Source organism: Nasonia vitripennis, chromosome 1 (genome assembly GCF_009193385.2).
Source record: "Nasonia vitripennis strain AsymCx chromosome 1, Nvit_psr_1.1, whole genome shotgun sequence".
NCBI lineage: Eukaryota > Metazoa > Arthropoda > Insecta > Hymenoptera > Pteromalidae > Nasonia > Nasonia vitripennis.
In genome coordinates this window covers 498,500-525,702 of record NC_045757.1, presented here as the reverse complement: position 1 = coordinate 525,702, position 27,203 = coordinate 498,500, and the positions used below count along the sequence as shown (strand labels likewise).

Genomic DNA, 27,203 nt, shown 5'->3' with positions numbered 1-27,203 from the left:
ATGAAATTTTTTCATTTACGCTATAATTACACGATACGATAACGGCTCGTCTTTGTTGTACAGATATCGTTGTGGCGTCTGCGGTTCGCTTTTAGCACGATTCTCACCCGGGAAGATTATATTATACAGTCCCGTATCGTCCGGGGGCTTATCGACTATTCTATATAGACCAGTCGAAAATACTATTATTATTATACACATAGCTTTGCGCGTACATTGTATTTGATTTCGTCTAATTCGACGGCGATAATGCGTATCGAAGAGCAAACTTTCGATAGGCCTCAGAATTTAAGAATCTGTAATACGAGAGCTAACGGAGCTGCGTTACGTTAATTTCTATTTATTTTCCTGTTGACTGGTTTATTTCGAAAATTAGTCCGCGTGCGCGATAACGAGGGTGGGTAAAGAATTATTCATTCGTACTCGAGTTAATTTGTCGCAGGTGTAAGTGCATGCGATTTTCGACTATTTTTTACCCGAAATGATCAATTCGGTACTTTTTTTGGCTTCTCTCGAGTGATATATGAGCGGGGGTTCCCGCGCTTTCAGGTTAGGTTAGGTTTGTTTGTTTTGCCGTTACCGCGGCAGTTGCTTCAAAACACTGCCGTCAACCGTTGAGCTCTGTGAGCTAACCAAATTCCCGCTTACAATGGCTACAGGAAAGGATTTAATAGACGGTTCGTATATCTATTATATAACTAGAAGTAAGTTTCTTCAAATGAAAATCGCACAGCCATCAGAACTTCTTTGGAAGCCGACGGAGAACTCGGTCAGATAAAGGCTGAAATGCGAACGAAGGTCATGAAGCTGTTGGAAGGATCACAGAGGTCCAGCGGGTCCAAGCTACCAAAGTCTCCTCAGGAAGTATTGATCCTCAACGAGCTCATCAGGGAGTATCTGGATTGGATGGGATACAAATATACCTCTACAGTCCTGGTTTCAGGTGATGCGAAATTATTAATAACAAGTTGTACTTTGTATTTTTGATCAATAAATTTATTGAATATATTTCTTTACAATATAGAATGCGAATTATCTAAGCAGCCTTTGGATCGGAGTTTCATTACCAAAGACTTGGGAACTGTGGAAACAGAAAAGACAAAAGAGTTACCATTGCTTTTTTGTCTTGTAGAAACTTTCAAAGAGTTAAAGGGGGCATAAAATAATCTTTAAGAAATCGTACGATTCAGCAGACAATGAATAATCTCGTAATGAAGAAATTATCAGTATTATCGTCTGGTGTGTAATAAATAAGTATAATTACTCAATATTTATCAAGAACTTGGCTTTTTATTATTTTATGACTATTTTCCCGTACACTATCATTTATGTATACAAAGTGACATTTCATCAAATATGTTCATCTACTTGTATCATTCTTGTCCACGGGCTGTGTTGAATATACACTTTTTTCTAGCACTTTCGCGGGAGATCATTTTGCGATAACACGCAATTAGTTCCGGCAATTGTACCACTGTTTCGTCTTCTTTTTTTCTACATGCTTGGACTCAATCGTTTTATACGTATTGTACAAATAAGAACAGTCTCTTTTGCTCATCCCTGTTAAGATCCCACGGCCCCAAGAGGCGGTAGAGCATCGCTCACGGCAAAAATAAAAACTCGCGACCATCGTCGTCCTTTTCTTTATTTTCTTTAATTGTCACTCGCTGAAACTCGGGGCTCACTCTGTAATCTCTTAGACAAACGGGCCTAATGTCGTCATTTGTGCTTCGACTTCTTCTTCTTCTTCGACTGCTTGCTCTTGCTCTTTGACTTTTTCTTTTTGCGAGGCTTCTCCTCTTCGGAACTCGAATCCGATGAATCGCTGTACACGTCTGAATCCGAACTACTGTCTTTCCGGACCTTTCGCTTCTTACGTTTCTTGTGCTTCTTCTTCTTCTTCCGATGCGACTCCACTGAACTGTCTGACTCGGATGACGAACTCTCCGTGCTGCTCGAGTCATCGTCCTCGGAACTGCTTAGCTGAAAATAAATAAAAATGTAATCAATGCGATGCAATGTCGACTAGTTTACTGCGTTTTATGAAGGCGTGTAAAAAAATCTTTACCTTTGGCCTTTTCTTAGACTTGGCTTCCGCATCTACGTTCATCACTGTATCGTCCACCTTGGCCCTTTTCGTAGCAAGTAGAGTTGACCTGTCGTCCTCCTCGGATTCGGAATCACTGGCTGAATAATCTGGCTCAAAACTAGCCTCGTCCAGTATACTTCTCTTGCGGTCAGACACCAACCTTGGGTTCCTGCGCTGCTTCTTTCTATTCTCTCCGCTTACAGTCACAGCCGTCGTCTCTGTGCTTGTTGTCTCCTTTTTCTCATCCCCAGAATTATCCTTACCAGTGGTTGCATCCTTGTCTTTTCCATGTTTTGGCTGCCGTTTTTCCAAGCCACGATCCCGATCCTTTTTGTGCTTCTTATCCTTGCGCTTCTTGCGCTCGCGCGACTTGCTGCGACTGCGGTGCTCCTTCTTGCGCTTCTTGTCGTCTCTGGTTTTCTTATCGCGTTTACGCTCGTCCTTTTCTTCTTCTTCCTCTTTGGCGCGAGCCTTGTAGGTCGACAACGGAGGCGTTCTCGTTATACGTTCGGGCTTACGCAGCTCAGATCTGTCGCGTATCTTCATTGGCTCCTAAAGACAGAGAAAAAATTGTGTTATTCTCGGTTTGGTTATTAAAAAAAAAATTGTAATTTGATAATTTGTGACCAAGTGGTGGGTTCTTATGAATAAGCTTTCGATATCAGACAATCTCACTGAGTCTTGCTTTCAAAGTGCGATGTTTTCTTGTGCGTGTAAATTAAAGCCGAGCACAGTCAGAAGTGAGCTCTCAAAATGCAATAACAGTCAAACCATCCTCCCGAAGGTCTCGCACAACTTACCCTGCCACTGGCCTCGCTCACAGTGACAATCAAGCGCTTCCGTTTGGTCTACAAAAAAACATAGAAAGAAAGGGGAACGATGACGACCTTCTCTAACCATCAGACAACAGACATTCAGACGAGTATTAAAGGCCATTCAGCTCACCTCGTTGCCCGGTCTACTCCTGTCCCGCTTTCGATCCTCGAGGAAGACCTTTCTCTCGGGGTTCGGGATGATGGGCGTGTCGAGCTCCGTAGTCACCGAGACGCGTCTATCGGACTTGCTGCTGGGCTTCGGCGAGCGGCTCTTCGGTGTCTTGTCGCCGGTAGTCTTGCTGTTGCTGTTGCCGCTGCCAGTGGACGAATCGCCGCGCCGTTGATCCGCGGCGACCTTGCCAGCCGCGAGTTTTGCCTCTTCCTCGATCTTTTCGCCGAGGCGTTCCTTCGCCGATAGCCTAGTCGGCGAGAGGGATTGCTGCTGCTGACTACTGCTCTTCAGTTTCGATCGGTCGAACTTGGATTTCTTCATTGGCTCCGAGGAGATCTCAACGTTGCGTTCGTTCTTGTTAACGTTCAATGTGACGTTCACGCTCTTGCGCGAGTCTCGCTCGCCCTCCGGATCCAGGATCTGAAAGCAAAAGAATCGATTAGTTATACCCGCGCAAGCTCGGTGAGATGAGCAGCGGAGAATTCGGAAGTCTTACCTTGGGCTCGGGATTCTGATAGAGTACTTTTCTACTCTCGCTGATCTTCTTGATCTCGATAGGCCTGATGGCGTTGATAGCCTTTTGGAAAATCGCGTTTTCGGCTCGCTTGAGAACCTCGGTAGTGACGACCTTGCTCTTCTCGTTGCCCTCCGACTCGGCGATTTCCTTATCCGCGACTTCGCTGCTGTCGTCCAAGCCTGCTGCGTCGGTGCCCTCTTCGCGCTCCCACTTGGAGAGCTCGGGCAGCGGCGCGAGGAACTCCTCCTTTTTCGGCGAGGTGCTCGTCGGCGTCTCCGTCTTCTCCTTCTCCGGCACCACCAGCTTCTCCTCCATCAGCCGGGCTCTCAGCTCCTCCTTGCTCTCTTTCTCAAAGTCCAAGGCAGCCGTGGCAGCGCTGTCCTCGGAAGCGGCAGCGATGGCAGTGGCAGTGGCAGTGGTGGTGGTGGTGGTGATTTCGGAATCGTCGACGAGGCCAGCGTAGAGGCTCTCGGGGGCGGGCTTGACCTCCATTTCGCTGGCCTCGGCCGCCTGGCTGTCGGGCTCGGTCTCCATCGCGGGCGAGATGGGCGACTTTTCGACTTTGGTCACCTCGAGGCTGCTCTTCTTGTCGGGGTCGTCCGCGGGCTCGGTCTTGACCACCACAGCCGGCGGCGGCGGCGGCGGCTGCTGCGGAGCCTCCGCGGGCTTGGGCGGCACGGCCTCGTCACTCGACTGCGGCTCCTGCTTGACCTTGACCAGAGGAGGCAGCGTGGTGGAGCTGACGACCGAGGTCGCGGCCGCTGCAGCAGCTGCCGCGGCGGCGGCGGCGGCGGCGGCCGCCTCCTTCTCCTTCTGCATCAGCGCTTTCTTCTCCTTCTTCTTCTTCTTCTTCTTCTCCTTCTCCTCGCTGTCCTTCTTCTTCTTCTTCTCCTTGATCTTCTTCTCCTTCTTGCGATCGTCGGACTTGTCCTCGTGGTCGGGCCCGCGGTCCTTCTTCCGGGTGCTCGAGCGCTCGGGCGTCAGGTCCTTGGCGTCGGAGCGGTACTTGTAGGACGGACTGCTGCTGCGCTTGCCGCGCTTGCTGCGTTCGCCCGAGTGGTGACGCTCGTAGCGATCGTGGCGATGTCCGCTCGCGTCCTTGTCGTAGTCGTAGTCCCGGTCGCGTCTGCGGATCTTCTCGTCGCCCCGGTGACGGCCGTCCCGGTCGTCCTTGTACCTGCGCACATAAACGGAAAAACGTATAAAGATCCGCGTCTCTTGGTTGAAAAAGAAAAAGAAAAAGATTCACGCGATTGCGACAATGTTATTTTATCTTTCTCTCGTCGGCTATAAAACACACCGTGACTCCTTATCGTAAACCTCCTTTCTATCGTCATCCCTGCGATCTCTAGTGTGCCTCTCTTCTCGATCCCTCCTGTCCCAATCATCTCGATCGTTTCTCCGATCTCTGTCTTCTCTATCTCGAGTTCTGTTTGAAATACACAACAAGCAATGGGTTAAATATTCCATCGGATATTTGCAAACGCATTTCATTCATCGGGGGGTAATTTAATAAAATCATGGGGTTGGGCTGACAGCAACGCGAGACGAAAGACGATACCGACTCGTCCAAGCGCAAGCAAGGGGTATACGATAACAGCGACTACGAATTACACGTCGCTCAGCCTCGTACCTGTCAGCGTCCTTGTCTTTGGGGGCGTCTCGAGCTTTGCCGACAGGCGCCGGTCGCGGTTCCAGATGATCGACGCCCGGAGGCGGCAAGTCGTAATAACCCTCGGTACCTGGAGGCGCAACGTCGTCAAAGGTCTTGGGAAATCGTGCTTGCGGCAGGGCCGGCTGGGCAGCCGTCAGCGGTGGCGGCGCACCCGGATACCTGTCGACAAATAAGCAACGCCAGGGATTAGAGACGCGTGTGCGCGGCTGCAGTGACGCCGCTAAGGTTGTTCGCCAGGTGGCTGCGCGCCTGCGTCCAGTGCTGCGGATCCTGGAGGCCCCCTCGGAGTATCGAACTTGCAACCGGCGGTTATGGCTTGCCCAGGAAAGCCTCCCTCTCTCTCTCTCTCTCTCTCTCTCTCTCTCTCTCTCTCTTTCACTGCGCGCTATCCGCGTAATTATACACATTACAAGTTTCAAGCTACGTATTCATCATTTGCCTAAATCTGACTATTCGAATCCGAAACAAAACATTCACACTTTTTCAAACAACAGAAAGGCAGTTTCAAAGGCACCGTAACGTATTAAACTAGAGAAATAACATGAAGAAATAACTGTAACTTGATTTGAATAGAATCAAATTATCGAAAAATTTCAAGTATCATTTCTGTACTGAGTAAAACGTTTATTTTATATACTTATGGTCGGCCTTTGAAAAACAAGTTCGAGAAAAGTACAGGATAAATTAAAACATCGTATGAAAAAGTAATTCGCAATTTTTTATATCTACATATTTGCAAAAAATTATCTCTTCCTAATGTCGAAATAATTTATTTACCGACTAAATTACCTATTAAAAGATTTTCCATGTACTTTTCTCATTATGCATACAAACTAAGGATAATGACAAGATCGGGGCGAACAAAAAGAAAAAATTCTGTAACGATAACAACACTGAACCAACTACAATACGAATCTTTCAGAACGTGTAATCCGACGATCCGACGATTTGACCATCTTGAATCCAGAAACTCGAGTGGAGCACCGACTTGACGAATAGTGCAATACGCTACAGATTCTCAAGTGATTTAGGGTTATTTTGGATATGCTTTATCAAGAATTTTGACAAAACTTTATTTAAGAAACATATATTTATCGGCATTTGTTTAACATTTCTCAGTTTTTAATACATATTTAAATCATGGCGTATACTGTAAAAGGAATCACACGATAAACTTAAAGCACATATTTAGCAGCTTATAAATCTACAATGCATAGGGTTGTCATAATTTTCGAAAGTACGCAACAATTATATTTTTCATTTAAGTTGCCATCAAAACACAATTAAAGTGTGATTTGATTGCATATAAAAATCACACATTCCGCTCTGTTTACTCAACAATATCTGCCTTTACATCAAAATCACAATGTTTATAGCAATTTTTAAATTACTCTCCGTTTTTAACTATTTCATGCAAATGCTAGAATTCGAACGATAATTTCGGATTGGATGTGGCAAATTTTTATTGTTAGAATCTAAATCTAAAGTAGGAATCAGCCCACCCAAAATACAATAAACTAAAATAAGTTGGAATTCTCAAATGGAAGAAGCTATTGCGATTTTTTAACTTCCTGGATGAAGACTATATTGATTTGGTCAAAAAATTAGTACTGACGAAAACAAGAACAGATAATCTACTTAAGAAAGTGTCTGTTCCCGTGAAATTTTTCCTCGGATGATTACGAGAAGCTCTGCGCGGGCAGTAATAACCCAAAGGAAAAATCTCTTACTGTTGTCTCTTGTTGCATAATGCACTATTTTTTGCCCGCTAATTTTGGTGTAAGCTGGAAATTTTTCTTTCTACTGGCATATGTTGCAAAATTTGAAATATTCCGCTCTATCTATAGCCATGAAAAACATGAAAATCTTCAAGCACTTAGCACATCATTGAAAAAATCATTCAAATTAAGTAACCTGTCAAGCACACACACACGCACGCACACACAAATTTTTCATAAATAATAGAGGGTTTTTTTCGTGAATAAAGTCGAATAGCCTCGAGTTGAGCTTAATATATAGTAATAGCGCCCGAGTGTATCGAGGGCGATATTCACGCTGTGTAATGGGCCAATTAAATCTCGGGTACATAGTCTACAAATTTTTTCAGGACTGCTTGCCTAAATCCACTGCTACGCCTATTCGTGCCTTAAGCAGTGCACTTTTGCACCGTGCATATCTCACGACATAATGTACTACTTAAGTTACGAAAAAGCGTGACCCAAGTGCGGATTTAGGCCACTCAGTGTTATGAAACAACTAATATTATTAGCCATTGACGCGTTCGTGACTAGCAGGATTCAACAACGAAAAGATATCTTGAAAAAAAAATGAGTTTACTAACTTTTTCCATCGCCTTTACAAAAATTTAATCTGAAGCTAGACTTTAAATGTTCGGACCTAGGCAATTTTTCACTTTATTTCAAACAGTGGAATAGGCACGATTAGATTTTTGATTTTGCATGTTTCCAAAATTAACATTGAAATAAATTTAATTATGTCATGAATTGACATGATTATATGCGTATCTTACCTGCAAACTTTTAATGTGAAAAAACTAGTCTGAATTTTACTTGTACAAAACTGTTTAATGGGTTAGCTAATGATCACTTATTTATAAAATGTTTGCTAAAATTATTATTAAATGAGAAGTAGAAGTATTTTGATAAATTTATCAATTTCAAGTTAATAATTATATACTTTTTTATATATAATATATGATACTATTAAATCATTATAATTATCATAATATTTAATTCATTAATCAATGGATAAAACATAATGATAGTCAAACACGGTACTTACAGCTTTCTAGATTTTTGGACAACTTAAACTTGTTCCATTGAATGTATACTGTGATAATAAGCAATTTTTTTATTTGCTTACCTGTGGTAAAAGCTTCGGGATAGGATTAAGTAGCCAGATCCCTAAATAAACATACTCTACCGGAAAAACGTTGATTTTCAATTTGAGTTTCAATCATGTGCGAGCTAAGAAACTTGAGAAAATCTAAAAGCTATTTTTTTAAACTAATAAATGCACTTGCAATTATTATCTTGGGATCTGGATCATCCATAAAATCTGTTCTCGCTGGACTGTGGGTAGCAGCAAGCAAAAACGAGCTTAAATATTGATTATTTAATGAAAAATCAACAAAACGGTTTAACCTACATATATCAACACTGAGAGAAGAAGGCACACCGACACAATACACGCTGGTAAAATTTGTTCCTATTTGTCATTAATTTTTTTCTTATGGTCATTTTTTTCAATCATTATTGTACAATTAACAGACGTCACGGTTGTTAAACTTACATACGAGAAAGAAGGTATATTTTATATAAAAGTACCAGGTACTTGTGTTGAGCTAAGGTACATGGCTAGTAGTATGTATAATTTCGCTGATCTCCGTATAGTTAATCTTCCCTTGTTGTTGTTGTTCCGTGCTTTATTTTTTCGGTCGATAAATACTAATGTTATATTGTGTGTGTGTGTGTGTGTGTGGGTGTGATTGTGTAATTTTTCTTGTTGTCGTTTCATTTATCATACACGCATTGCCATACATTAAGAGGAACATTTCAGTCTTATCGTTGTGCTCTTACTATAACGAAAGCGATGAGCCGTCATCGTCAAGCGGACAGAAATTGAACAGACAGTTAAAACACAGCCCCGAGGATTTCCTTTGTTTCTGTAAACATACTCTTAAAAGAAATCGTCCGGAACTAATAGAATGATCCTGATGCGCTTGAAGACGACTTTCACGCCGTTAGTATGAGCATATCACAGATAGTTTTGTGTATTTCTATATATGTAGTATATATCACGTACGCATTCATATAGTGTAGAATAATTAATTATAAAGCGTAAATCACTGCTCAAGAGTGTGCGTAACAATAAAATGCAAACACTGTGTGAGAAAGTCATCACATACAAGTTCTCGAACTCACTGGCACTTGGATACTCGGTGAACGTGTAGTTTATCACACTACGTAATGTATATATTTGTGTACGCCGCAGGTATTACTTAATTCACCATCGTCTCGATGCTCGAGATGTAGCGCGGGCGAATAACGACCAACGACGTTTCATTAAACCTTCAATTCTATCAACTCTGCCGTTCTGTGATGTATTCGCCAGCACTGCATCCTCTCCAGCATACGTACGAACATATCCACATATATCAGCAGATAAAATATATGCTTTACCATAACCATCAATTCGATCTTATAATAGTGGTAATAATAATAATAATAATAATAATAATAATAGTAATAATAATAATAATACTAGAAACAAGCGGCAGTTGACCGCATCGCAAGGAAGCACGTGTCGCTAACGTGAATCATGAAAAAACTATTGTGGCGAAAATACCTGTTATAGGAATCATAATAGTCTTTCCTGTCGGCCGGTGGCTGTCCAGGTGGCTGGGCTGCCGAGGAGGCGCTGGCCAGCGGGGCCGTCGCCACCGGCGGCTGGTTCGGAGCTTGAGATGCTAATGGCGCCGACGACTGCTGCTGACTGCCGATGGAGCCGGGACCACGGTAGCGCGAAGCCGCCGAACCGCGGCCATCGCTACCGCGGTAGCTCGGTTCGTGAACAGGTGCCGCCGGGGTATCGCCGTAGTAACTGGCATATGGCTCACGAGAGCGAGGTCGCTCGCGGTCACGGTCCTTGTGGTATCTATACAAATAGAGATAAACTAAATAATTTTGGCAAAATTTAAACATTCAATATTTCAGTCCCCTTCGAGGCTACAACTACAAAATTAAAAAAGATCATGCAGGTATTTACGCATCTTCCACGGCCTCACACAGGCTCAACGCGGATAATCAAAAAAAAACCAACATCTACACATTTACACATTCTAAACTAAACGGCCAAACGAACAGAATAGGGTACGACCTACAACCGCGTTATTCGGTTACGTACCTCGGAGGCGAACGAGCCGGAGATCTATACGGGGCCGGCGCATCTCGAGGTCGTTTAACCTTACGATCTCGATCTCTTTCACGCGGGAGAGATCCTCTCGGCGACTGGCTGCGAGAGTACGATCGAGATCTATAAAACACAAAAGCAGCAATTCATTATATCAAAATGAATATTGTGTGCGTGTGTGAGAGGATCGGTGCTCATACGGTGCATAGATCTTTTTTTTTATTCGTTTTGTGCAAACTTTTCATCGTACTGGTTATTTGACGTTTTCGATTTGATACGATTCGAGACGGCACAACAAAAGTATTCAAGTAATAAAAAGAAGAACATGAAATTTAGTTGCTGCCGAAACGCGATTTATTGTTCAAGTGAATGTTCTTTGCAACACTAATAAAAAAAGAGGACTTCGAGGACTGTTCTTCTTCTTAACCTCTGCACGAGTTCCGAAATGGACCGATTTTCGCCAAGTTGTAATAAACCGCGTTAGCGTTTTAGAGCAACATCTATATGAAATGTACATTTACCTGCTGATAGAGAAGCTACCGCTGCGTGACCTGCGTTGCTTTTTGGGAGTACGGCTGCGCGCCCTGTGCGAAGGCGGTGGCGATCTCGAGCTTTGTCGCCTCTTGGGTGGTGGCGAGCGCGAGCGACTTGGCCGCGACGGCGAGGCTCGTCGACCAAACGAGCGAGATCTAGAGCGAGACCTCGAGCGCGAATAACTGCGCGACCTCGAGCGTCTTCGGTGCTTTCCCATCCGTCGATCTCGCTCGTCTTTTTCGCGCAGCATTCTTTGGAAAGCTTCCAGCGGGTCATCAATCACACTGAATAAAAATGGTTGCTTATTTAGTATCATTTTTTAATATGGGGGTTAATTTATCGATTGTATATTCAATAAAAAATCAAGTATGCTTACCCGGTCGTGCCGTTGTGCATGTTCCGACCCATTCCTGGAGGTGGTGGCTGCATTCCTCTGTAGCCCACTGCAAATTAAAATACAACATTTAATTAATTTTGCTAGGTGATTATTTGTAAAATAGACTATTGTGTTCTTGATCTACTGTGTTGACTTGTTGTTATAAGACTTCTTATTTTATATACACGTGATTGCCATCAATTGAAGTTTTAATTACTTTAAGCACCCAAGTTAGTAGCGATTGAATACTTTAATTCGTTGTGCCTTTCCCTTATGCCAATAAAGCAGCTTATATTCAGCTGTACAGCTAGAGTAAAACGAAATCAATATCCAACACTCTAATTTTATTAGAGGACTTTAAGGTTTGATCCACTTTTAAAATAGCAAATACTATATATCTTAGTAAAATTTCGTTTCATTCATGACCGTAATTTATTATATATTTTAAGTATCAACTTTTTTCTAAATAAACACATAAGAAGTCTCATGTGCAGTGGTACATGTTATGTAAAACTCATATTTACACTAAAGAAATTGTAATCTTATAAAAATAAAAACCTTGCAAGTCCCATTTGGATCGAATCTGTGTCCTATATCCTGTTCGCCGTGCAAAAAAAATGTAAAAAAATCCTTTGTTAATGTCCAGTATAAAATGTATGCCAATTTTTGGATTCAATAGTCAATTTCATTGTGCAAATAAAAAGCAATAAAAACACCTACTTTTGAAAAGTTTTTACTCAAACTGTACAGTAGGCTCATAAACAAGTAACAGCAGTACTTAAAGATAAAGCGACAAGTAAAATTACATTTGATAAAAATAAAGAAATAGGGCTTGTAGTAATCAGTTTAATATTTTTCACTCTTTGGTTCATCTTTCTAGTGACACAGTTATTAAAGCAGACATCAAGGTAATAAGCGTTGAATTTAATATAGTTAGATTCAATTAAAACAAATAAGAGCCTCCCTATAAACCAAAAAAGTTTTAAGCAAACAAAAGACAAAGAAAGTAGTAAACACATTAACCAAGTTCAAATAGCCAATAATAGAAAGCAAAGCAGTCATCAAAATCGTTGATAGCGAATTAAAAGAGTGCACTTACTGTTATGCATGCCTCTCATGCCTCTCGGAGGTCCACCGGGATAGCTTCTAGGCGGGCCTCCGGGCCGATATCCCGTACCGGGTGGCTGCTGCTGATATGCTGCTGGAGGAGGTGGCGGTGGCCTACCATCGTATCGTTGTGCCGGTGGCGGAGGGCCATAGGGAGCTGGTTGCTGGTGTGGCGGGTACATAGGCATACGCGGTGGTGCCATGTAAGGGTCGGGTAATAAGGGCGGGTTGTGCCCTGCAGCTGGAGGGGCATTGTAATTCGGCGGTGGCGGCGGAGGAGCTCGCTCCTCACCCGGCGGGTAAGGTAAAAGTGCTGCTGACTGTCCATGATTTGGACCATGTAGATGAGGTTCGTCCACCTTTGGAGAAATAATGTTTATTTAGCTTTTTCTAATAATTCATTACTAATATAATATTATTGTTTTAAAAGTCGTAGATAGACTTACAGTGGGAGTGCCGGCTCTGTCTTCTGTCGATCGTCTAAGATTAGGGTCATAGTGTAGTGGAGCTGGATGATAGCGTCCATCAGCAGGTGGTATATGACCCGGTCCATAACCCTTGTTGTGTGGCCCCGCTTGATGCGGCATCGGATAGTCTGAATGAGGCTGGGAATTCCTCGGCGACAGTGAACGCCTGCGACTTGGCGGTCTCATATTGTTTTCAACTCTATTGTGATAAGATGTATTTCTGTAATTAAGCAACGTCATTTTGTTAGGGGATGCATGGTTTTTTTATTTCATTATGGAATATAGTGCAATTAACTTACCTATCTCTGTGGTTGTCTCTGCTAAAACTCCTCCGTCGTTCTCGTGAATACCTATCACGCGCATACTCATCGTCTCTGAGTTCACTGCTGGACTCGCGATCGCGCCAAGACTGGTCAGAAGTGCGTTCTGGCAGTAGGGGTGGTTCAGTACCTGGTGGAGGTGGTACTTCTGCTTCCAAAGCTGCCGCCAACTTTGTTGCGATATCGCTGTGCGCGTCGTTCTCTAAAGCTGAATCCGTTAAAGCTACAATAATTTTTAGTTTAAAGATTAGTTTAGTTTTTTCTTTTGCAAAACAAATTATGTTATTATAAAACAGTAGGTGCAGCAGAAATTTCTTACCAGTAGAACTCAAAGTAGCTTTTTCATACGAAGGAGAGACTTTGCCAAGGACAGGCTTGTCAGCCTCCTTGGCTTCGGCTAGGTCGGCGCCGCTAACAGCCTGACTAGAGTTCCTCGCAGCACCAGGAGTCGCGGCTGACATGCTTGGTGAAGCCGAAAGCTTTTCGGATATTGTGCTGCCAGGCTCAATAATGGATGAAGCGGCCGCCGCTGCGATTTTTTGACTAAGTGGAGGCTGAGGCGGCGGAGGTTTGTACACGGGCCTCTTTGCATACCCCGTCTCGTTCTTGAAGTTAAGAACAGCGTTACGGAGATACCGATTAGGGATGAGTGACTCGGGCGATACATCTTTTTCGCTGCAATCCGGGCACTCGTGCTCCTCCGATTCGAGCAGGAACGTACGTATACATTCGTCGCAAAATGAATTACCACAACATGGTATCATGACAGCATCTGTAAGTAGATCCTTACAAATGTTGCACAACAAGTCCTCGGGGATCTCTGGCTTTTCAATAACAGGCTCAGGATCTTGAGCAAATGGAGGCCTCTCTTTCTTTCCCTCTTTATAAGCTTGGCTGTAAAGAAAAAATAATTGTCATCAAAGTTGAACATGCAATATGCAACAAACAGTAACATACAACTACTTACTGATCAATCGCTGGCACAGCATATGTTCCCCCAGGAGTCATCATTGCACCGGGAACCGATGGTCCGTCTACAGGAACCATAAAACTTCTAGGAATACCAGTGCTTTTCTTGATTTCTATGGGCTCTTGACTAAGCGCTAAAGGACAATTCTTAATCCAATGTCCAGGCTGATGACACTTGTGGCAACGGTAATGTACGGGTACTTCACCAGTTTGATTGGAACCTCGAATTTTCATGTAACTAAAGAAAAATGACATAATAAATTATAAATCATGATAAGGTAAATGTGATTTCATAAGGCATTTCAGTATGATCAATCTAAAACTAACTTTGAAGGATCATAATCTTGAGTTGACTGCGTTATCATGGCTCGGATCTTGTCCTCTTCTGATCCATCTAATCTGGTAAGGTCAACAGATCTCCCCAGATTGGTTTCATCTTTAGAGTTGTTAAAGGCTGGTGTTTCTGTTCTATCCCATGTACGCTTCTGTTGTACCGTCAAAGGTACTCTAGCAACAATGAGGCTAGTATTCTTTGCAATTAAAGCATTGTCATCAGTGTAATCTGGAAAATAAAGTTTATAATAAGATATTTTATTAGATATCCTAAATACTCTATGTAATTCTATTAAACGGCAAGAAGTTCACTTCTTAAAAAGCAAAAATAATAATTTGCTCTTACCTTCTTTTGTCTGCGCATTTGTAATCTGCAAATCAAAATCGGTATTCTTGCCGATACGTTTTTGATGAAAAATGGCTTTCTTTAGATCTGCTACAGAAATGTGCAGGCCATCGAATGAAACTGTATCATAGTCCAACGTGGACTTGAATTTATAGTGAACAGACATTTCTGGACAATAATGTATTTCTGAAATCAAAAAACAGAGTAATGTTAATGTTTTGATCCACGAAATTTGTGATTTCAACTGACTATCTATTGCACATGACTCCTTAATTTAAAAGTACCCAGTTATTGATTTCCTATTTTGCATGTATACATGGATGATTGGAAAAACCAATTAATAAAATACCCAATAAGTTTAGAATTTAGTTACAAAAACCATTTTTATTAGAAAAGCTTCTTCTTTTACAAATAATGCTTTCCTTTAACTATGTTGATAAAAAATATAGTTAAAAGAAAAAAGATTCAATACTGCTATCTAAAATGGTAATTAAGTTTAGAAGATAAACAAAACAAAGTAATAAGTAAATGGCCAAGTTGTGTGATTAGCAACATTAAGCTTAAGATGCAGTTTAATTTAGTAACTGGTTGAACTTTGTTTGCTCACTAGTAATATAACCACTGACTTTTAACCCCCAAACTTGCATGGATTATGTTTAATCCGTAACATCAGTAACCATAAGAATCGTGACGAAATATAGTGACCAGTACCTTATCCCCATTGAACTACTACCTACACAGATGACAGCAAAACACAATATAGGTAGTTACTACAGTCATTCAACAGAAGAAGCTAACATCAAAACGATTGCTGTCATGAGCCGACGCAGCCGAATTTCACGTAACAGTGTAGGTACGCATATGACGAATCTACCTCGAATAAACGAAAAGCATTTCGCATCGGAATCAACCTACAACCCGAGCTCGACTCGGCGTTCGTCAAGGAAAATTCTATCTCGCGCACGCCCCGAAAAGAGCAGAGCGGACTAGCGGAGAGCAGGCAAGAATGAGCATGAAGACTAGAGAGAGCGAGCGAGAAAGAGAATACGAGAATATAGAATATACTTACGCTACACATTGGTTCTGCGAGGACGAGCTCAGGCGAGCGCGGGCGGCACTCGCATCAGGACTCTGACGAGGAAGATACTGCAGCTAGACTACTCCTGGGACAGCGGCGGACATGGACGTCGGATCCAAGACGAACGTAACTGCTGGGGCAAGACACACGCGTACACAAGCGACCCGCGCTAGCTAGTGGGCTTATGCGTGTGAACTGTGAACACTGAATGACTGAACTGAACTGTGAGGCACTGAAGATGGCGACCAAACTGACTGACGTAGTGTAGGCGCAAGCGTAGGGCGACGCGAGCGCCCTCTTTATTGATGCAGGTCCGGCAGAGGTAAGGTAAGGTAGGTAAGGCGTCTTAAAGGCTACACTAGCGCCAAATCACTACGCCTAAGGCTGCGTTTACATGGAGTCTGGCAATCTACTTAAGAATGCGGCAGATTCGGGAGAGACCGGGAGATTTGAATTGGAAATAGGAAGCCTACTGAATTCATTATTATTAATGTAGTGATACACCTTAGGACAAGTTTTTGTACTATTTTAAAAAACAGTTTTGAGGTTATGAAATTTACAAGCATATTTTCGAAAAAATCATCATTTGCTGATGCGGTAACATGATTATACATGTAAATATTGTAATATCTATCCATAAAGTGGATCACAACATTTACGATGGTGACTTTTTTATACTTTTGACGTTGAATTTAAATCTCGCGGCCTCTCCAATCTGCCATTACCAGACTCCATCTATATAAACGCAGCCTAAATCAAATTCACAAATTTACTTTATTCCCGCAGAATCTGAAAAATTGTTTAAAAACTTTTGAATATTTTGAATGCTTCAATGTATATATTTTCATTATAATGTCGGTGGCTGAGTAGGTCCCACTTTTCAAGAAATAAAGTGGCAAGCCGTTCATTTCGAGCGTGCGGGAGAGAATCATTCCCTCGTTGGAGATAGCCCTTTTCCCCCCTTAGTTGCACAATACACTATTAATATCATATCATATGTATTTATGATCGTTGGAAGACGATATGCTTTAATTTTGTCTTGCATCATTATTATAACAATAATTACAGTCTATTTTGGTATTATTCATTTTCAAATTCAAATATTGTTATATCGTATTTAAATTATACACTTTCTAATAAAAATGTTGATAAAGCGTATCCTGTAAACACTTGACATTTGAAACATAGAGCCGAAACGAAGTTAGTGACGCACCCATAATAATTACAATAATTAAGTTGGGACTTGGAATTGGAATACATTGCTCATATTGCGCCGCCAGCGGGTTGGCGCTAGTGTGCCCATACCAACTACCAAGGCGAATTTCCAAAAAAATTTTGTTTCTCTGATATTCATTTTGAAAAGGGAAACCAACAAACGATCGTAACAACAATTATAATACTTACCAATCAAAATGCATGAAAATGAAATCATTTGTTGTAATTTCCTGTACTAAATATACATATAGGCTCCACAAATCACGGCGATTTTTAAAAAATGCCTATATTTTCTTGACCGATGGTCGATGAAATACATCCCCATTCAATCAATCGATAAGGTGGCTCGCTGCGCGACACGAAATCCAAGAGCTCTTTTCCTCGCGCGCACCCCTCGCACTGTCCATCTGCCAAGAAAAATTCTTTTCCATTTCTAGCGATCATCGTCTGGAGAGCCGCCCGTTTGCGCTTTCGCTCTTCCTGCGGCGCAGCAAACGACGTACGGCATCGTCCCCTCGTTGTCATCATCGTCGTATTAGTCGTTGCGTAGCCGTCGCCGTCCTCGAGAGGAAAATATCCGCAGCTGCGCGCACTCTGCTCGGTAACCTCTTTTTGTTCCGCTTCGACTTTTCTCATTTTTTGCTGCCAAATACTTGGATGCTGATCGCGTTGATGATTTCTTTCAGGCTGCTAGATATTATCCTCCTTTTTTCGTGATAACAGAGGGAACAGGAGAAGTCCTGCTACGGGCTTCGACAGGCCTCTGCGACACTCTGCAACATCTGGTAAGTGAACTGCTGTTGAAGTCAAAGACTTGTGGAAGTCTCCGATGTTGCATTTGCTGTTAACAACGACCTCTCTTTGTATGCGTTACTGCAGAAAGCATTTGACAAGAATAGTCTCAGATTGTCAAATAAGTATAGATCGTGTTATATTTCTATACAGAGAAAGTAATAAGCATCGTTTTGTTTTTTACCTGATAGCAACAGGTATAACATCCAAAGATGTCAGTAACCAACAATAGCGGTAAAAATTTACCAAGTGACAGCAGCAACAATGCGTCAAATACCTGCATCGTCTGCTACAAGAATGTGGAATACTACAGCATTGGTATGTGCGAGCACCCTGTATGTTACGAGTGCAGTACTCGAATGAGAGTACTCTGCCAGCAAAATGAGTGTCCAATCTGTCGTCAAGACCTACCCAAGGTAGTTTTTACCAAGGAAATCAAGCCTTTTCGCTTTTTGAGAAAGGGAAATTTGGTTGATTCAAAATATAACATCTACTTTGACAATCATGAAGTACGAGAACAGTTTCTAAGGTTATTGGCTCACAAGTGTTCAGTCTGCGAGGACAATCAATTCTTTAACTCATTCAACAGCCTTAAGGAGCACATGAGGAGAAAACATGACCTTCACTATTGTGACCTTTGCGTTGAAAACCTCAAGGTAATAAATGGTTTCATATCTCCAAGATAGTGCATGCATAAAATTATACAGAAATTATTTATAATGATTGCCTATATGATTTTAAATAATTTCTTAGAGCAAGTCAAATTCAATCAATCAGCATCTATTTTTATCATTGTTTTCTTACGTCAAGGATACAACTTTTTTAACTATTTCAATAATTAACTGCGTCCAACACAAAAGAACAATAATGTTAAAAATTAATAATTTCGCTTATTTACTTTATATTGCAAGAATAATTAAAACTGTCTTCCTGCCCTCAGATATTCTCTCATGAGCGGCGCTGTTATACGAAGGCCGAGCTGTTGCGGCACCGACGGAAGGGCGATTTGGATGACAAAAGTCACAAAGGCCACCCGCTCTGCGAATTTTGCGAACAGCGCTACATGGACAATGATGAGCTGTACCGACATTTGCGCCGTGATCATCTTTTCTGTCACTTTTGCGATGCGGACGGTTTGCATCAGTATTACAGCTCGTATGACTACTTGCGCGAGCATTTCCGCCAGGAACATCATCTCTGCGAGGAGGGAGGATGTGCCGACGAGCAGTTTACCAGTGTATTTCGTACCGACATCGATCTCAAGGCACATAAAGCCAGTGTTCATGGAAGACAGCTGGGGAAGGCTGCGGCCAAGCAAGCTAGAACATTGGAGCTTGAGTTTACATTGGCACCCAGAGGTGATCTTAGGAATAGAAGAGGGCCACCCGGTACGCTGTTTTTCTTTTACATTTTTTTTAAATAAATAATTCATTTGATTTCATTGAAAATAAACGAACAATTTCAAACGAAGAGTCCAGAAATCTAGAAATTAAGATAAAATTGGTTTTAGGTGCGGCAAGAAGTTCAAGGGATTACGAGGGTAACAACCACTCGCGAAACCACCACCATAGGGAGCACCAACGGGAGCCAGAGCCAGAACCTTATGTTCCAGAGCCGGAATTTGTACGCCAGCCCTTGGTAGATGTACAAAGCACCGAGGAGTTTCCAACGTTAGGCAATGCCACGCCGTCCCTCGTTTCAAGCAGCCTTGGTCCTGCGAAGGGCCGAAGCAATCTTACGATCCGAGGCAGTCTACGCCAGGGTAACTACAACGAGAACTTTCCCGCCTTGGGACCTGAGGCTTCGTCCAATCCTTCCAAGTCTGCGTCTGTGTCGAGTTCTGGGCCGTCGGCTGCTAAAACCTTGAATTTCAGTTTATCGAGCTCAAATAAGGCGTCCACGGTTGTAAGACAGCAGAGCGCTACTCCCAATTTATCGATCCATGTCAATCATAGGTAAATTGTTGCAAAAATCAAACGATAAAAGAAATTCCAAAAATCAACGTTGACTTAACTTTGCAGGCCAAACGGTACAGTAACGACGCGTTTATCCGGTGCGAATCTACGCATTAGCAGTAGTAGTAGCAGCAATAGTAACAGGAATCCAGCGATGTCCTCGGGATCTCAGCCGCGCGACCTAGACTTCCCAGCGCTGGGACGTTCGGTTGGTAATCTGGCCGGTCAATCGGCAACAGCTCTTTTGAGCAGTCAGCCGCAACCGCAGCAGCAACAGCAATCCTGGACAAAAATCACCTGTGTCAAGCCCGCAGCCATGCCAAAAGCTAAGAAGGTCGCACCCGCACCACAGCTCGGACCAGCACTCAACTCTGGGGAAGACTTTCCTAGCCTTGCCAAAGGGTCGACAACGACTGCCAAGCCACCTTCTGCTACGTGGGTCCAAGTGAGATTTGAACACAATATTCCTTGCGTCTACAGTAGAGATCTAATTACAACTTACAATAAACGGTATTTCGTAGGTCCAATCTTCAGGTACGAGCAACGATTCGTCCATAATGACGGATGCGACAAAAGGCAAAGCCAAAAAGAAAAAGATGAAACAGCAACAACAGACAGCCAGCAATGGTAACGCTTCGAGTTCGGATTCGACTTCGAAATCTAATCCGAAGAGTAAGGATCAGGATCCAAGCAAGAAGGACAAGAGTAAATCCAACAATAAACAGAACTCCGAGCAAACTAGCAGCAATAACAAGATCAACAGCACTAAAGTGTTGAACCACGTTGCTGAGACATCGGCTCCCGCACCAGCGCAGCGCAAACGATCCGAGCTCAAAATTGATAGTCTTAATACCACAAACAATAATAATTTAAGGTTATTTTTCAAAAGATCCCAATATTTTGAATATTATTGTTATGATTCATTTTTTTTTTTGCCTTTCTATTTTTCAACAATCATTTGCATTTGCAGCGTCGAAGCGAAAACCCCCAAAACAGCCTCGACCATGCCTGACGACTTTCCAGCATTGGGCAGAAACCTAGGTCGTCCTCCAGGTTTGTCGAGTCCACCCCCGGGTTTCACGGCGGCTCCGCCGCCAGGTTTCTTAAGTCGACCGAATGGTCTGACATTTACTAACAGCTCTGGCGAGAGCTATGCCATTGTACCTGAGGAAACAGAGCGAGATCGCTATGCCTACCTGCCGCCGGCCAATTTCCAGCGGCGCAACCAAAATCTCATCGCAGAGTTTAACAATTGTTTCGGCGGCGAGGAAAGCGAGGAACTCAAAGCCTTCCGATACCTAAGCGGACTCTTCCGCACTGGCATCTGTGATGCTGACCAGTACTACAAGTGCGTATTGAACTTGACCTATTGATTTTATTGTACTCCCACCTCTATTGATTTGATTTAGCAGTAGTGCAAATCATACATCGTACAATGCAAACAAATAATTATATTTATCCGTTGTGAAATCAGTTGTAAATATAGGAATGAATTATCACGTAATTAAAGGAACAGTAGTTAAAGTCACTGTAAACGCTTATAAACTCGGTAAATAAGTAGTAAAACTAATTCGATCAAGTATTAAAACCAATAAAGAAAAACCTACTTTTAATAAAATAAAACTGTCTATTGCAGGCAATGCCGAACAGTGATGGGCGCGGAGTCGTTTAAGCGCCTGTTCCCAGAACTATTAGCTCTACTACCGGACATTGAAAAACAGCGCGAGCTGTTCGAAGTGCACCGGCGCGAGACAAACGCAGGCGCCCGGATTAAGGGTCTTGAGGCCTGCGCTAACTGCGGACAAATACTGCGCAGCTCGGATCTCCAGGCGCATGCCACTAGTCACACTCTTGAGAACCACTTCCCCGCGCTGGGCACGGGCACCGCCACCTCCTCCACTGGTGCATGGTCCAAGAAGTAACTCGATCACTCTTCTCGAATTTTGTAAAGAGCCTTACTGTTGTACCATTAATTAATCGGGTGATTAGTGCCGAGTGCCTGAGTCCCAAGCTTGTTGCTGATGCGAAGGACTTATTAAGTCCATGCTCATTCTCGTGTTCATTTGAATATGCAAATATATTTTTTTACTCGGGCTATTTTCACTGAGGTCCGCCAATAATGTCGATTGTTTCTTTGTGCGCGCAACGAACGTATGTATGATTTTACGTAAAAATTTGCTTTTATGAATGAAATTAGCACAAAAATTTCGAAATTAAATTAAAGATATAATTGCTCACATATATTTAAAGGCTGTTCATTTTTATGAATCTAAATTAAATTGCCAAGTCTATTTTTTTTTAAGATGCAAAATTAAAAATCTCATTTAGGGATCTATGACTGCCGTCTCGAATGAATGAAATTAAATTTGCTAATTTTTAGCAACAAATTAGGCACAAGATAATTATTATGAGTAGATTGTATTGTGGAATTTTTTTAGTAACTCAGCCAATCCGGCAATAAGATTGAACAAAGATGTAAAAAATTTTCCATAAAATAAATAAAAATGTAGACTAAACAAACAAAGCAACGATGAAGGATTTAACACTTAAAAATTAGCAACTTTTATCAATTGACCTCTAAGACATGATTTTTTAAAATAAAAACTGTTCAAGATGAGAGTGTACGTATACAAACATACCACAAATAGGTTTCATTTCAAAGCTTAATGCATATCAATGATCAGCTGCTTATTGCAAGTCAAGATATGAATGACGCGTCAATTGTACCAAACACAATCTTTGTGAATCATTTAAAAATGCGTCAATTATTATACTCGAGTTTAACACAAACATAAAATCCCTGCAAGACTTTTATAGATTTTGATGGTTACTTGATTATCTTTTGTATATGTATATATACTAAGATTAAACAGTGAAAAACAAAGAATGCAAACCGCAAGCGTTTGCTCTACCTACTCGGAAGGTATATGTACCTATATGTATAATAATATTAAAAGTAAGGTCGTCATGTAAGTAGTATCAGTTTCTAGAAAATTTTTAACACAGAAAATTCAAATGGACCCAAAATTATGTAGATTTCAATTGAGTATTGGGTCTTTTGACTTTATAACAAAAATCAAATGGGATTATTTAGATTCAAAAATGGTTGTTCTGTGTGCAACGGGTAAGGTAAAATTACGTAAAGTATCCCTTCGATGCTGTCCAATGTGTATATACATTTATGCCGTTTTGTACAGTAGCAACATGTATGCAAAGACTACTAAAAAGTAATTAAGTAAGGCCTAATTCTTGGAAAGTTGTTCAGGGCGCAATAAGTGAAAATATTTGTCAAACGATTTTCAAAATATGCGATGTAGAGGAAATGTACAGTTTGTATTAAATTATCATTGACGTTTAAAAATGTTCAATTTATTTTAATTGCAGATCGCAAGTTAGCATGTAAAATTTTTTAAAGATGCTTGTTATATTCTTTAAATTTATATATTATTATATACTAAGAATTTTTCGGTATGAGATTTTTAAAAGTATAATTTTTGATAAATCGTTAAAAAATTATGATTATATACTTAATCAAAATCTATTTAATACGACTTGAGTTTTTCAAAATTCACCAACGATTATGATAGTTGGATTTTTGTCAAACTATCAAAATTGCTTTGTAGCTCTAGTTTGCATGAATACAATTTTATAATGTTTGATGCAAGGAAAAAATAATTATTGTATGCTTGCGAACACGTGTAAACAAACTTGATTATATATTATACTTATTTGTTTTGAAAAATATAAATATTCTAAAATATGAACAAGTTTGAGTTTATTTTTACTAATTTTGTTAAGGAATAGGCCTGAATCAGTAAATTAAAGATCAACAAGGAGGTAGAATTTGAAAATCCATTTATTCGCTTCCAGACTATTTGTGTAATATACCTTGACAGCAATGTCTGTTTGTTTTCACATTATCAATATATTTGGCTTACGAACTAAGTTTCTCTTAATGTACAAACAACTATATTATTTAAAAAATTAATACGTGGATTTAATTGGCGTAAAAAGTTTGCCCTGATTATGTATTGTGCAAAAAAAGTGTGGATCCTTCTCGCGTATATAAATCAAATGGATGCCCGTCGTATTTTAAGAAGAAATTTTATAATTTAGAAACTTTTTTTAAATTCTTTTGTCTACTGTTAGTATTATTATTATTATATTATCATTGCTCTTTCAGTGAGTGCATTAATACACATCTGGAGAAAATATGATTATGAAATAATTTTTTGTAGCTCAAGGTATATATTTACTTATCATAATAAAGCTAAATTATTTTTAACATAAAAAAAAAACTTAAAATATATTATTTAATCTACAGACATAAAGCATGATAAACCAATTTTTGTGAAGTGATTGTACATTGACTGCGAATAGCCAAAAACCTTAAATATTCAGTTGATATAAATATAAGCTTACAGACTCTTTATGACTAATATTTTTGTTGCAATGCCTCATATTATTCAGACATGTATTATTGCATGATAAAAGTTACAGTGCTCAAAAGCAAACCGCGCCACAAGAAAAAAACTCGACTAAAGTGATATAGAGACAGAGAGACACGCATGACAGAATATCTAAGCTAGGCATTAAAAATTTCGAAAGTTTGATTTCCAAATGATTATTCTTAAACGGTTCTCTTCTCTGAGAAATAAAAATGAAATAGAACAGAACCCAAAATCCACGACGCACTTCTTTTTTTACTTTTATTAAAATTGAGTGTCCCCTCCTCTGGAGAGAATCTTCACAACACGCACACGCAGGCCGAGCATCTCATCACTTCTTGGCGAGCTCGTTGCTGAGCCAGTCAAGACCTTCGTATAATCCGTGACCCTGAGTGGCGCAGGCACTCTGTATGTACCAGTGACGTCCCCGCAGGGAGTTGAGGCCGAGTTTGTCCGTGAGCTCGGCCGCGGACATGGCGTTAGGCAGATCCTGCTTGTTGGCGAAGACCAGCAGCACGGCATCCCTTAACTCGTCTTCCTTCAGCATGTTTGCGAGCTCACGCTCGGCTTCGGCTATACGCTCGCGATCGTTGCTGTCTACCACAAATATGAGGCCCTGCGTGTTCTGGAAGTAGTGCCTCCAAAGAGGTCTGATCTTGTCTTGGCCACCTACGTCCCAGACAGTAAAGCAGATGTTCTTGTACTCGACGGTTTCAACGTTGAAGCCAATGGTGGGTATAGTGGTCACGATCTCGCCGAGCTTTAACTTGTACAGTATCGTGGTTTTACCAGCTGCATCCAGACCCACCATGAGAATGCGCACCTGCTTTTTGCCGAAAAGGCGAGTCAGCATACCACTGATTGTAAGACCCATCTTGTAATGTGGTATCTATCGCTGAAATTTGATATTACTATTTAATACTAGTGTTAATACACATTTGTTGGAATTGTGTATCTTAAATATAGTTTTTATTTTTCTTTCTATTCTATCATCTACACCTATACGTGGTTAATTATAAATCTTGTGCAACTTTGAAATATACTTTGACGAAAATATATACAGCCATAATAGCATTAGATTATTAAAGTTTAAAGAAGCAATTTAAGTCGATGAATGTATTCCTACTAGATCAAATGATTTAATGTTCAAGTTTTTTGCAGTTAATTAGTTGTATACATTCTTAAATAGATAACCCATGCATGGAAAAATTATTATGAATGATGCAACTGCTTATATTTAATCTAGTACTTTAATACAAGTACATAAAGCATGGATACATTGATAAAACTTATTAATACATCTGTTAAAAATGTCTGTTGCGTGAAACAGCATATGGTTAATCAAATTAGTCATTAAACAAAGATAAACCAGAGGGCAAAGTTGGGACAAAATAAATTATTAAAAATGATTATTCCAGAACATTGCATCAGTATCCATAAAAATCCCACCTGATGAGTCATTCCCTCCAAAAAGAATATACCCAAAGCTTTTGCAGGTCCAGAAAGCTGGTGCTGCTCCAAAATTGCAAAGTTTTCAATGATCGAATGAATAGGTATGCGTATGATAGCCTGCTGAATATTAATCCTCACACCTATCTCTAACTCCAGGCTAATAGCACGCGGACTCGTACAGCTCGTAATTACCAAAAGTTTAGCGAGGCGAAAGCTTCCAAAGTCAAAGGACACCTGACTGTTTTGTCGCAAGTGAGTATCTTGCCAGGCTTTATGCGAGCGTTACTGCCGCGCCTGGGTCGTCAACATAACCTAACCGCTAACCGCCCAGGATCGCGGCGGCGAGCTCCGAAATCGACCTGACGCACATCTTGCGGCAGGGACACGTAAATGCTCGATAGCAGGGGCAGAAAGGGGAAGTGAAAAGAAAGGACGGCGGCGTGGGTACCCATGGCTACGCTAGTCGTAACGGAGAAATCTGCTTACGTCGTCGACGTGGTGTAGATGCGCAGGTTCAGCAATATAAGTCTGTCGGGGATGGCGAAGCGGCTACTCTCTCGAGTCCTCGGCTGCGGGGGCTGGTCTGCTGGTGGCGAACGGCCTTTGCACCTGCTGGGGTCCTGGAGCTCGGACGACTCGCGACCTTCTGTGGCTGAAGGATGTGTCTTTATTTATCGGCGGCTCGTCGCCGTGTGGCGGTGTCGTGTCAGAAATTATTGGAGGTGGCAAACGTCATCTCGCGCCGCGCGCCGCGAATATATATATAGGTATGCGATGTGTGAGACTGTGGCGATGATGCGGCGGTGTGGATAGGCCACGATACTTAGGCGTGGGAGCTGTGCTGTGGAAGTTGGACTTCTGGAGAGGAAGAGCGGGTTGAACTCGCGAAGCGAATGTAGAGTTGCCGCGCTGCTACTCGCGATCGCGCGGGATCTTTCAAACTGACGTGGGTCAATTTTGTTTGCTGGCTATTGCTCATTTTTCGAAAAACTGGTCAAATGGAATGTGATGGCATACGCCGTGTTTATATGGGTTTGTGACCGAGCGATATCATTGAAATCTGATGTAAGGATATCGATTATTTGCAGGCGGCTTCGGGACGATAAAACTTGATAAAACTGATCAGTTATATACAATATAATCTAATGCCCACTTATAGATGTATCAGATCTGAAGAGTGCATTTATAAAAATTTCAGCGTTCACAAATATTTTTTTATATTCTTAAAATAATATCGTAAAGTGTTCTTGTCTTTGGCACGCAAAGATATTGGTACACAATACCTATACTATTTTTTATTGTAAAATCTGATATGCATGCGTGCTTTATCCTTCGGAAACATTTTACTGTATATCAATAAATTTAATATCGTTATGATCTCAGTTCGGTCAGATGCATAAAATTAGCAAATGTATCAGACGTCTCTTCTATATGTATATGCATACATATAAATCGCGCGCTTTTTTCATCGTCCTGTTTGTCTGAAGAGATAATCGTATGCGAGCGCGTGCGGCCGTGCTCGGCGCCACCTATCTACCTCGTGATAAAAAAGTGAACCAGACGAGAGAATGCGTTTTGATGTTTTGAATCTTGTCTGTTAAAATTTTAATT

The 27,203-nt window shown here is 41.4% G+C and overlaps 4 protein-coding genes across 8 annotated transcripts; 2 read left to right on the top strand and 2 right to left on the bottom strand.

Moving 5' to 3' along the window:
• The first annotated feature begins 59 nt into the window (after window positions 1-59).
• Window positions 60-1,281, top strand: LOC100119814 (lisH domain-containing protein FOPNL). Its single transcript, XM_001603480.5, has 3 exons — window positions 60-677; window positions 734-943; window positions 1,025-1,281. Exons 1-3 carry the CDS (start codon window positions 650-652, stop codon window positions 1,159-1,161), a joined length of 375 nt encoding a protein of 124 aa, XP_001603530.1. The 5' UTR covers window positions 60-649; the 3' UTR covers window positions 1,162-1,281.
• On the bottom strand, window positions 975-15,990 carry LOC100119777 (E3 ubiquitin-protein ligase RBBP6). Of its 4 annotated transcripts, XM_008204417.4 has the most exons (20): window positions 15,722-15,990; window positions 14,653-14,838; window positions 14,301-14,535; window positions 13,972-14,211; window positions 13,324-13,898; window positions 12,984-13,227; window positions 12,664-12,904; window positions 12,210-12,576; window positions 11,669-11,707; window positions 11,111-11,177; window positions 10,722-11,018; window positions 10,195-10,323; window positions 9,637-9,945; window positions 5,227-5,427; window positions 4,894-5,022; window positions 3,573-4,770; window positions 3,035-3,496; window positions 2,890-2,937; window positions 2,069-2,641; window positions 975-1,983 (listed from the first exon to the last, which is right to left on the bottom strand). In XM_008204417.4, the coding sequence occupies exons 2-20, from the start codon at window positions 14,816-14,818 to the stop codon at window positions 1,720-1,722; spliced, it is 5,784 nt and encodes a 1,927-aa protein (XP_008202639.1). In that variant the 5' UTR covers window positions 14,819-14,838; window positions 15,722-15,990; the 3' UTR covers window positions 975-1,719. The 4 variants fall into 4 exon arrangements, with proteins under 4 accessions (XP_008202639.1, XP_032451779.1, XP_032451778.1 ...); XM_032595888.1 differs by lacking the exon at window positions 10,195-10,323; XM_032595887.1 differs by lacking the exon at window positions 11,669-11,707.
• A 1,328-nt stretch (window positions 15,991-17,318) lies between these two features.
• LOC100119750 (E3 ubiquitin-protein ligase ZNF598) lies at window positions 17,319-23,053 on the top strand. Its single transcript, XM_001603424.5, has 9 exons — window positions 17,319-17,546; window positions 17,632-17,730; window positions 17,929-18,393; window positions 18,678-19,125; window positions 19,248-19,692; window positions 19,759-20,137; window positions 20,214-20,566; window positions 20,663-21,040; window positions 21,329-23,053. Exons 3-9 carry the CDS (start codon window positions 17,950-17,952, stop codon window positions 21,612-21,614), a joined length of 2,733 nt encoding a protein of 910 aa, XP_001603474.2. The 5' UTR covers window positions 17,319-17,546; window positions 17,632-17,730; window positions 17,929-17,949; the 3' UTR covers window positions 21,615-23,053.
• A 477-nt stretch (window positions 23,054-23,530) lies between these two features.
• Window positions 23,531-26,338, bottom strand: LOC100294696 (ADP-ribosylation factor-like). Of its 2 annotated transcripts, none has more exons than XM_032602301.1 (2): window positions 25,785-25,936; window positions 23,531-25,035 (listed from the first exon to the last, which is right to left on the bottom strand). In XM_032602301.1, the coding sequence occupies exon 2, from the start codon at window positions 25,012-25,014 to the stop codon at window positions 24,472-24,474; it is 543 nt and encodes a 180-aa protein (XP_032458192.1). In that variant the 5' UTR covers window positions 25,015-25,035; window positions 25,785-25,936; the 3' UTR covers window positions 23,531-24,471.
• Window positions 26,339-27,203: the final 865 nt, after the last annotated feature.

Bases quoted from the DNA above. Each gene is read 5' to 3' on its own strand.
- LOC100119814 (XM_001603480.5), top strand. From the start codon at position 650: ATGGCTACAGGAAAGGATTTAATAGACG. The intron at 678-733 runs GTTCGTATATCT...AAAATCGCACAG, and splicing joins AGGAAAGGATTTAATAGACG to CCATCAGAACTTCTTTGGAA. The intron at 944-1,024 runs GTGATGCGAAAT...TTTACAATATAG, and splicing joins CTCTACAGTCCTGGTTTCAG to AATGCGAATTATCTAAGCAG.
- LOC100119777 (XM_008204417.4), bottom strand. From the start codon at position 14,818: ATGTCTGTTCACTATAAATTCAAGTCCACGTTGGACTATGATACAGTT. The intron at 13,899-13,971 runs GTAAGTAGTTGT...TTTTCTTTACAG, and splicing joins GCTGTGCCAGCGATTGATCA to CCAAGCTTATAAAGAGGGAA. The intron at 11,019-11,110 runs GTAAGCATACTT...ATTTTTATTCAG, and splicing joins ATGCACAACGGCACGACCGG to TGTGATTGATGACCCGCTGG.
- LOC100119750 (XM_001603424.5), top strand. From the start codon at position 17,950: ATGTCAGTAACCAACAATAGCGGTAAAAATTTACCAAGTGACAGCAGC. The intron at 19,693-19,758 runs GTAAATTGTTGC...TTAACTTTGCAG, and splicing joins TCGATCCATGTCAATCATAG to GCCAAACGGTACAGTAACGA. The intron at 21,041-21,328 runs GTGCGTATTGAA...TGTCTATTGCAG, and splicing joins GATGCTGACCAGTACTACAA to GCAATGCCGAACAGTGATGG.
- LOC100294696 (XM_032602301.1), bottom strand. From the start codon at position 25,014: ATGGGTCTTACAATCAGTGGTATGCTGACTCGCCTTTTCGGCAAAAAG.